The sequence below is a fragment of the Sprattus sprattus genome (assembly GCF_963457725.1).
Source record: "Sprattus sprattus genome assembly, chromosome: 19".
Lineage (NCBI taxonomy): Eukaryota > Metazoa > Chordata > Actinopteri > Clupeiformes > Clupeidae > Sprattus > Sprattus sprattus.
Genome location: NC_137917.1, coordinates 7,880,874 through 7,890,461, shown reverse-complemented (window position 1 = coordinate 7,890,461; position 9,588 = coordinate 7,880,874). Strand labels below are relative to the sequence as shown.

The 9,588-nt window shown below is 46.1% G+C and overlaps 2 protein-coding genes across 2 annotated transcripts in view; one reads left to right on the top strand and one right to left on the bottom strand.

Moving 5' to 3' along the window:
* Nucleotides 1-403: 403 nt before the first annotated feature.
* Nucleotides 404-2,544, top strand: nrsn1 (neurensin 1; the record flags this gene model as incomplete). Its single annotated transcript, XM_080857752.1, has 2 exons — nucleotides 404-586; nucleotides 2,131-2,544. 2 exons carry the CDS (start codon nucleotides 404-406, stop codon nucleotides 2,542-2,544), a joined length of 597 nt encoding a protein of 198 aa, XP_080713878.1.
* Nucleotides 2,545-3,271: 727 nt separating this feature from the next.
* The window catches only part of LOC308380108 (doublecortin domain-containing protein 2-like), a gene marked incomplete at both ends in the record, with an annotated part of 22,878 nt that continues 16,561 nt past the window's right edge, over nucleotides 3,272-9,588 (bottom strand). The window contains 3 exons of the mRNA XM_080857384.1: nucleotides 3,272-3,405; nucleotides 7,554-7,971; nucleotides 8,558-8,640. Coding sequence (XP_080713510.1) covers nucleotides 3,272-3,405; nucleotides 7,554-7,971; nucleotides 8,558-8,640 — 635 coding nt within the window. The remainder of the gene's footprint in view (nucleotides 3,406-7,553; nucleotides 7,972-8,557; nucleotides 8,641-9,588) is intronic.

Below are 9,588 nucleotides of genomic sequence, written 5' to 3'. Positions count from 1 at the left end.
CACTGCAGCCATCTGCTCCACTGATAAGCATGGAGGATGCCCTTCACAGAAGCACGAGGAGAGAAAGACAGAGAGAGAGAGGGAGATAGAGAGAGAGAATAAGAGGAAGCTGGATCTATTCATGCTTAAAATAAGAATTAAAGCTCAGCGTCAGAGGCAATCAAAGTGTGTGTGTGAACGACACTATACTTAAATATGCATCAATGTGTGTGAGTCAGTGTTTACATGTTTAAAGCTTTGCAGGTGTTTGTGTGTGTACGTCTGCCTGTACACACATAAATTATGTGTATCAAGCACATGCTGACATGTTTTCTCATTTGCTTGTTTTCTCTGTGCGTGTATGAGTATGGGTGTGTGTGTGTGTGTGTGTGTGTGTGTGTGTGTGTGTATCCAGGTGTGTAGGATGGCATCCTGCTCTGAGATGTGTGGGTCAGAGTATCAGAATGGTGCGGTGAATGGGCATCAGTATGGCGTGCGCTCCTACCTGCACCAGTTCTACGAGGAGTGCACCGGCTCCCTGTGGGACCGAGAGACCGACTTTCAGACACAGAGATCGCCCAGCCGGTGGAGCTCTGTCCTCTGGAAGGTGAGGCTTTCCACTAGACCCCAAAATAGACGCGCTTCCTGGCCCAGAGCCAGTCCTGACGCAGTTCAGATCCGCATCTGACACGGTTCAGATATGGACCTGACACGGTTCTGATATGGTCCTGACACGGTTCTGATATGGACGTGACACGGTTCTGATATGGACGTGACACGGTTCTGATATGGACCTGACACGGTTCAGATATAGTCCTGACACGGTTCAGATATGGACCTGACACGGTTCTGATATGGACGTGACACGGTTCTGATATGGACCTGACACGGTTCTGATATGGACCTGACACGGTTCAGATATGGTCCTGTCATTGTTCAGATCTGTGCCTAATGTGGTTCAGATATGGACCTGACACGGTTTTGATATGGACTCAACATGGATCAGATCCGGATATGACACAGTTCAGATCCGACCTGACACAATCAAGATACGCTGTTGAGGGGGCCTGTGGTTCGGTCATTCATTTAAAGAAAGGAGTGGTCAGAAATGGCCAGTGTCAATTCTACAGCACAATGGGATTAGCAGAAGATTTAATTAACATGGTCAAATGTGTGGTCATATGTTACGTAACTCCCACTTTGCTTTCAGCTCTGTGCCTCTCCTCATCTAATTTCATCTTCTCTCCTTTCCTCTTTCCACTTTTTTCCTTCCATTATCTTTTTCTATTGTTGTACTTGCATAATTGTCCTCTCCTCTTCTGTCTCCTCCATTCCCCTCATGTCTTCTTTCATCTCCTCTTCAGTCTGCTTCATGCCTCTCCTCTCTTCTTTTCTACTCCTCTTCTCTTTTATCCTCTGCTCATTTTCCCTCCTCTCTTCCCCCTTTCCTCTCTGTCTCCTCTCCTCTCTCCTGCTCCTCTTGAGGTATATCCAGGATAAAGAAAACAAAGCACAGTTAGTTACATTTAATTACAGGATATATTTTAAAGTGCTGCTACTAGTCTTTAAATCATGGAATGGTTAAGGCCCAGAATTCATCTCTATAAACCCAGTAGGGTTAGTGAGCTAGTAGAGCCTAGAGTCCAAACTAAACATGGTGAAGCAGCATTGCTAAATGTACTGTGCTGAATGCAACTGGAACAAACTGCCAGAAGATCTTAGCTGTGCCCCAAATGTAGCACATTTTTAATCCAGGGTAAATACATTTCTCTTTTCAAGCGTCTGCGTTTGATATCTAAAAGGAAGCAGGCTGCTCGTCATTCCTGATGGAGGAGTGATGTCTTGAGTTTACGGCTAAGCTCTATTGGAGGGCCTTTTTTTAAGCTATATTCTTAGGCTTTATTGGTTTAATTGCTATTCTTTCATTCAGGCATTTGCTCTATGGTTCTCTATTCTGTGTTAAACACATAGTCGGGGCTACTTCCACTTAAGCACTTTGTATTTATTTTTCCTTTGGATGTTCCTTTTGTTATAATTTATATAAAGCACATTGAATTGCCTCTGTGCATGAAATGTGCTTTATAAATAAACTTGCCTTGCCTATTCCTTCTCTCTCTACTCTCTTCTCTCTCTTCTGCTCTCCTCACTCAGGTCTGTGTAGTGCTCGGTGGTCTGATCATGCTGGCCGGCCTGGTGGTGTTGTTCGTGGGCTACGCCACTCCGCCACGCATCGAGGCCTTCGGCGAGGACGAGCTGCTGTTTGTGGACGAGCGCGCCGTGCGCTTCAACCGTGCGCTGGACGCCTGCAAGCTGGCCGGAGCCATCCTCTTTTGCGTGGGGGGGGCGGGCACGGCGCTGGGGCTGCTGCTAGCCGCCTTCACCCAGGCCAGCACCTCCAAGGAGGAGCAGCAGCTGCAGCAGCGCTTCAGGGACCGGCTGGCTGAGCTCCAGTCGGCCATCCACCCGGTCACACGCGCACCCACGCCGGGAGACGCCAAGGTGCCCGTCACGCTGTCCAGAGTGCAGAGTGTGCAGCCAGGAACGGGAACCGGAACAGGAACCTGACCGGAGCAGTAGAACGCACGAACATGACAAAGATAACTCTATCTATATCTCTCGCTCAACTTCCACGCACACAGAAACACACAAGCACACACACAGACAAACAGACATACATGAACACATGCACACACACACAGCACTGTCCACATCTTATTTCCGCCTTAGAACTGCACATACAGCTGTCTCAAACACTTTCCCATGGTCTTATACACACCTGATAACCTCCCTCGTGCTAGCACACACACATTCAAACACACTCACACACTCACAGAGACCTGTCACGCCAAACTCTCATATGGCCTATTCTGAGTTTACAAGCACATTTTACACCTCACATTGGCCAGTATGAAACAGTCCTCAGTCCCTCAGATGCAGTGCACTCACCTGATAACCTCTAGCTTAATCATGTCGACATACAGTATTTACTGTATATATAGCCCATGTATGGTTACATTTAACATACATTACTACTGTGGGTTTTTAAATAATTTAAAGAATAGTTATAGTAAAAACCAAGATTAAGCTCCAATACAAAAATGTTTTTATTTTAAAGTGTAGTGCATGTGGTTATTTTTGAAGTCTCCCCGCCCCAGACTATAGATATGTATATCCGTTCTGCTCAGCCCTGCAGGAATGTGATTATGTGATTTGATTTGACACGTGTCTGATCAACGCCGGTTTGAACGTTTGACCCCTACGGCACCTCCCCCGGGCTAGCATAAGTTCCCTGTCAGCCACTCAGAGCTAACTCGCCCGATTTATAGAGCAGCAGTGACCTCTGGCTCGCGCTGAAGTGCTGTTCAGGAGGGACAGATGTGGCTTGGGTCCGGCCCAGATCAGGGCCAACTCCGTTCCTGTCAACAGCTGCCCAGGGACCCACGGCAATCACACACAGTGTTAGGCTCATCTTCCTCTCCCATCAGCACTGATGCCTCCTCTGTCGGCTTGCATCTGGGTAGCTTGAAATAGACTGGCGCAGTACGCAAGGTCCTGATCTGTAGGGAGGACACGCAGTAGCTGAGTCAGCTGTACGATCAAGTTCACCCCAAACACACCTCTCAAGCCAGTATTACACATCTGAGGGAGGACAGGGAGAAGTCAGAGTGATGCAGAAAAGTTTCTGCTTCGTCATAAGGCCCTCTCTTGAAGCCAGGATTATGGCCCAGATCTGAGTGTGGATAGGCATATCAGACAAGCGGATGCGGAAAAAACCCAAACATAACCGGGTGAAGCATGTAAACATTTGTGACATTCGGCCCTGGTGTATTTCACATTGGCAGTGATGATGAGGTCACCATAGCTTCTAGGTTAGAAATAAAGTATCATCCTGTACGTATTAAGAGAGGACGGTCCTATTACACTGAAAGCCATCTCTCTCTTCCTCACACACACAGACATAAATGAACACACTCACACCAAACATGGACAAAATACCCTTGAAGTTTAACGTTGACTGGTTATTGTATTTTGAAGTATTCAAATTCAATATTCTACAGTTTATTTCCCTACTCTGTGATGTTCTGTGAATTGTGCTACTGACTGTTCACACTGTGTATATTGTTATCTCAAAGTTCTAGTTTTCAGTAATATTTAATTTTATTTTCATTTCTTTCACTCTTCCACACACACAAACCCAAACACACACACTCACACAAACACACTCACACACACAAACACACTCACACACGCAAACACACACACACACACACACACACACACACACACACACACACAAACACACACACACACACACACACACACACACACACACACACACACACACACACACACACACACATACACACAACATACTGAGGACATTTGGAACAAACCTATATAATATTTGATGTTATATCTAGCTGTTTGTGCCAGATATGTGCTGTGTGCAATCAGGTCGTCACAACAGCACCAGAGGAAAGCGTCAGTGTTAAGACTGTGAGTCTGCTTTAGTTCAGAGCTATGCACTGAACATCTGAGCGCAGAACACTGGTGACCTGTGTGTTGACATGTTGAAGTCATGCAGTCCAAATGTTGTGGATTTGAACATAATCTGTCCCATATATCTCAGAAAGCTATGTATCACTGATCCCATGTACACACACACACACATACAAACGCACACATATCAAGACAACAGCCTTTTTCTTCTTGCTCCAAACATGTCTATTTTTAAACAAAAGAATAAAGAGTGACGTTGTCCTTGGCTTATTGTGTGCGCTCGGGTCACTCAAGCAGGTCTGGTGCTGTTTTTCTGTCTGCCATCGACTGTCACAGCTATTCTGCATGAAGTCTCTGGGGATTGCGCCAGTGAATGTGGATCTTTGAGGAAGGTGTGTGCCTGTGTGATACGCATGTGATAAGTAGTGGGAGTTTTCTCTTCATGTGTGAGATATACTGTACACGTCAGAGTGTGTGTTCAGTGTGTGTGTGTGTGTGTGTGTGTGTTGGGTCAGTGTTATACATAATACATGCAATGGTTAGTGTGTGTGTGTGTGTGTGTGTGTGTGTGTGTGTGTGTGTGTGTGTGTGTTGGGTCAGTGTTATACATAATACATGCAATGGTTAGTGTGTGTGTGTGTGTGTGTGCGTGTGTAGGAGGTGTCACAATCTTTGACTGGCCCCTCGGGCTGGGAGAAGGGTCCATGCTCTATAAATAGAACCATAAGGGTGCCTGAGAGAAGCGTGACTCACGCTGGGGGATCTCTCAGCCTGCCTGTGAAGCCATCTTCACACCGATCTAATTTCTACCTTGGCTAACACTGCCCACGCTCCAATCACAGAACAGGCTTGTGTTAAACCATTCCTTCACAGTCAGAGATGAACTGTGTCTTAGCCATTTCTGCTTTTGCCATATCTTGCACCCGGGCTGACAGGAAGCTCCCACCGGAGCAAATAGGGACAGTCAGGTTGATGAATGCATCGAGTTCTGCCTCAGGGGGACAATTCAAAGCCTTCCTCTAGTGCTAATGATTAGCTCAATTTTAGTGCCTGATGGGTGAGATGTGTAAAGCACCGACCGAAGGTATCAGATAACCACTCAGTCACACACCGTAACACACACACACAGAAACACACACACACACATGCACACACACACATACACACACAGATGCACACAAACACACACACACACACACGCCGAAACACACATGCACACACACATGCACACACACACACATACACACACAGATGTACACACACAAACACACCGAAACACGTACACACATGTGATTACTGACGGTCAAAGTCAATATATAAAATATATGTAAATTGTAGATACTACTAACCTAATGGTACACATGTTCCATTTTCACTTTGATTAAATCACTACAACAGTGTATCAGTATTGCTATATTGATTTATTGAATTATAATCAGACAAGACATAGGAATGGAGCACTATGCAATGGGCACTAATGCTAACCCTTGAAAAAAGAAAGAACTGCATTCACACTTAGAGGAAGTTGCATCTGGTGCAGTTATAGCTGAATCAGAGCAGTTTCCGCCGCCATTTAAATATCTCTGGTGCGTCTGAGGTATCTGAGAGACTGAAAGCAGAACATACTGTAGCTGATTTTCGGCTCAGAATCAGGATCAAATCTGGTCAGCAGGTGAATCTAGATCAGGTCTGGAACTTTAATCAGTTCCAGATCCACTAGAACCACACAGAACCCATGCCGGATTCGGCATATATCTGGAAAATCCCCGGCGTTCAACAGGCTCAGCAGTGTTGTGGCAGTACATCTTATTTCAAATAAATAAAATCACAGTAAGACTAAGATATCATGACCGCTACGACTTAGTACCCAGTCTGTATGCAGCGCTTCAGATGAGTAACTACAGCATAATGGTATGACATTAATGCATGTATCATTTCACCATGGCATCATTCACATCAATGAATTGCTTTTACTGTAATCAAACCCAGACACCAGGTTACTTCAGGAAAAAAATCATCTGTGATAAACTTTAATATAAATGAATGTTCTTATCTATGATTAATAATAGAATTATCTGCGTATACATATAAAAATAAAGTACATTTTACTACACTCAGCTCCCACACCTATGGCTGCAAACGCTGGTGCGCATTCAGCCCAGATTGGGCCCAGATTAGGGTGAGATCAGGCCCAGACCAGGGGGAGAGCTGCACCAGGGCCAGATCAGGCCCAGATTAGGGTGAGATCAGGCCCAGATCAAGCTGCACCAGGGCCAGCTGCTGACTGGACAGACTTCATGCAGACGGACTCCTGTCATCCTCTACTCTACAGCATTACTTCATCACCTCCAGCACATCCCATTGCACGCCTTTAACTGGGAACATGTGAAATCCACACTATGGAAAAGTAACATTACCCCCAGCACCAGCATATACAGTATACTATATATCTATTCTTGCTCTCTATGGCCCATTCTCTGCACACAGCAATGTCACCATTCAGAGGTCATTTAAAATATGTTGGGTAACAACTAGTAATCTATTCAAAGTCGATTAAAATAAAACATCTAGATCTGACGAGCTGCAGGAGAGTTTCCCACTTTGACTTTTCACAGGGTGTCCCTTGCAGTTACTCTCTCGGTCTTACTCTCATTTCTCTCTCTCTCTATCACACTCTCTCTCTCTCTCTCTCTGTCAATCTTTCTCTTTCTTTCCATCTGTCTCTTCTGAGTCAGACTCCCTGCCAGTGTTTATGGACACCTCCGACTCTGGGCTCACCGCCAGTTCCTCTTCCACTTCTCCATTTTCCTTCCCATCTTTCTCTCCTTCTCTTTCTCCTTCACCACTTTCCCGCAATTTCTCTCCTCCACCCTTCCCCGCCTTATATCCACTCTTCTCCTGTCCCCCTCCCTCATTACTCTCCTCCTCCTCCTCCTTTTCGTTCTCCTTCTCTCCATTCTCTGTAGCCTCCTGAGTCTTCCCTGTGCTGCTGGCGTTTGCCTGATCCTCTCCTCTCTGGTCCCTCTCTGCTCCTTTCTCCCCCTCCTCCTCTCCCTTAGAGCTGTCTGCTGTGCCATTTGCTGGTGGCTCAGCTGGGTTTGAATTCTCTGCCCCCTGGACCTCTGCTGCTGGTTCTGTGGTGGAGCTATGGACCTCTGCTGCTGGTTCTGTGGTGGAGCTCTGGACCTCTGCTGCTGGTTCTGTGGTGGAGCTCTGGACCTCTGCTGCTAGTTCTATGGTGGAGCTCTGGACCTCTGCTGCTGGTTCTGTGGTGGAGCTCTTGACCTCTGCTGCTGGTTCTGTGGTGGAGCTATGGACCTCTGCTACTGGTTCTATGGTGGACTTCCGGACCTCTGCTGCTGGTTCTATGGTGGAGCTCTTGACCTCTGCTGCTGGTTCTGTGGTGGAACTCTGGACCTCCGTTGCTGGTTCTGTGGTGGCGTCGGGTTCATCTTTGTCAGGTCTTTCCTCTGGCTGCTCCTCTGGTTGGGTCTGAAGGGTTTATCAATGAGAGGGAAATTAAGAGAGAAGAGAGCTTGTGGCAAGCATCCTCTTGGGTCAGAACCTTCTTTAAAGCAGCAATATGGAGACCTGTTCCAAAAATAGTAAGCTAACTACCTAAAATGCATTCAAAAACCTTGCAAACACCACAAACAGCCGAGCTGACACTGATAGAAGTTTCCCAGCACACTAACTAGTGTCTTTTGGCAGTAAAGCTGGCAGTCATGCGTGTGAAAGCTTTTCCTCCATTTGTGCAGGGTGTTCCAGCTTGGTACACTCAACTCAATGGAGATCTGTCTCTGAAATATACCGAAATGCATGTCAAACTGAATGAAAGAAGTACAATTGTGATGGGTGGTTTTAAGTGTGTGATTCTGTGTGTATGTGTGTGTGTGTGTGTGTGTGTGTGTGTGTGTGTGTGTGTGTGTGTATGTGTGTGTGTGTGTGTGTGTGTGTGTGTGTGTGTGTGTGTGTGTGTGTGTGTGTGCGTGCGTGCGTGTGTGGTTTTTAGAGAAGTGTGTGTGTGAGACATGAGGTGGTTAGATACATGTCTGCATATATATCTCTATGACTCCACCTGCTTAGGTTTGGGCTCCTCCTGTTCTGGTGGCTTCTCCTCTGTGTTCTCAGCTCCATCATTAGCGGCTTGGGCCCCCTCATCTATGCAGAGACAGCAGGAGATGTTACAAACCTTTTGCATTTCACCATTGCAGACACATTGCAGATATGATCTTATACCAAGCACCATCACGATACTTCATGGCAACATTACGCTAAAGTCAAGGCTAAGGTCATGAGGTGTTTTTGCTGCCCTATGATATTTGCTTACCGGAAACAGCTGCCAGCAGGATTTTATGACTGTCTGCCATCTTTTTTGCTGCCTACTTGCCTACCAGAAACCGTTGCATAAGATAAATTGATGGAACACTGGCATAAGCAAATTATTAAGTTGAAGCGCTTCTCTGTTTTTACAAATACACAAATTTAAGAGCTCGTACTCTGTCTAAGAAAAGTGGTATGGGTCCATCCCTACTACACTTTATACTCAAATTTGGCATGCACACACACACACACACACACACACACACACACACACACACACACACACACACACACACACACACACACACACACACACACACACACACACACACAGATGAGCAGAGAGTATGTAGGTCTGTCCAAATAAAATGAAAGGTACTTTCAGAATCAGAATCAAACGCAGAAGACCAATGTCTTTATCTCTAAGAGGAGGATGAAATATTCAAGCAATCAGGTCCTCTTGTAGATGCTGCAATGTCACAGCGCAACACTGGCCTCCTGTGATCAAAGTTGGTACTACATTGACTCCAGGAGTCTGTCTGCTGTAAAGATTAAATGGTTTACTTCATTCAGTAACCAAACTCAGCTGGATGACCCATGATTGGTTTGTATTCGGCTGTGTTGGGAAGTATCAGCACGGAGGCATCAATCCTCACGTTTAGTTTTTTCAGGCAAAGGCTCAAGGACATGAGTCATCATGGCAGCGGCCATCTGGATCTAAATATGATTGTCCACGGAGTGTGGTCTCAGCGCACATGCACACACACGCACACGCACACGCGCACG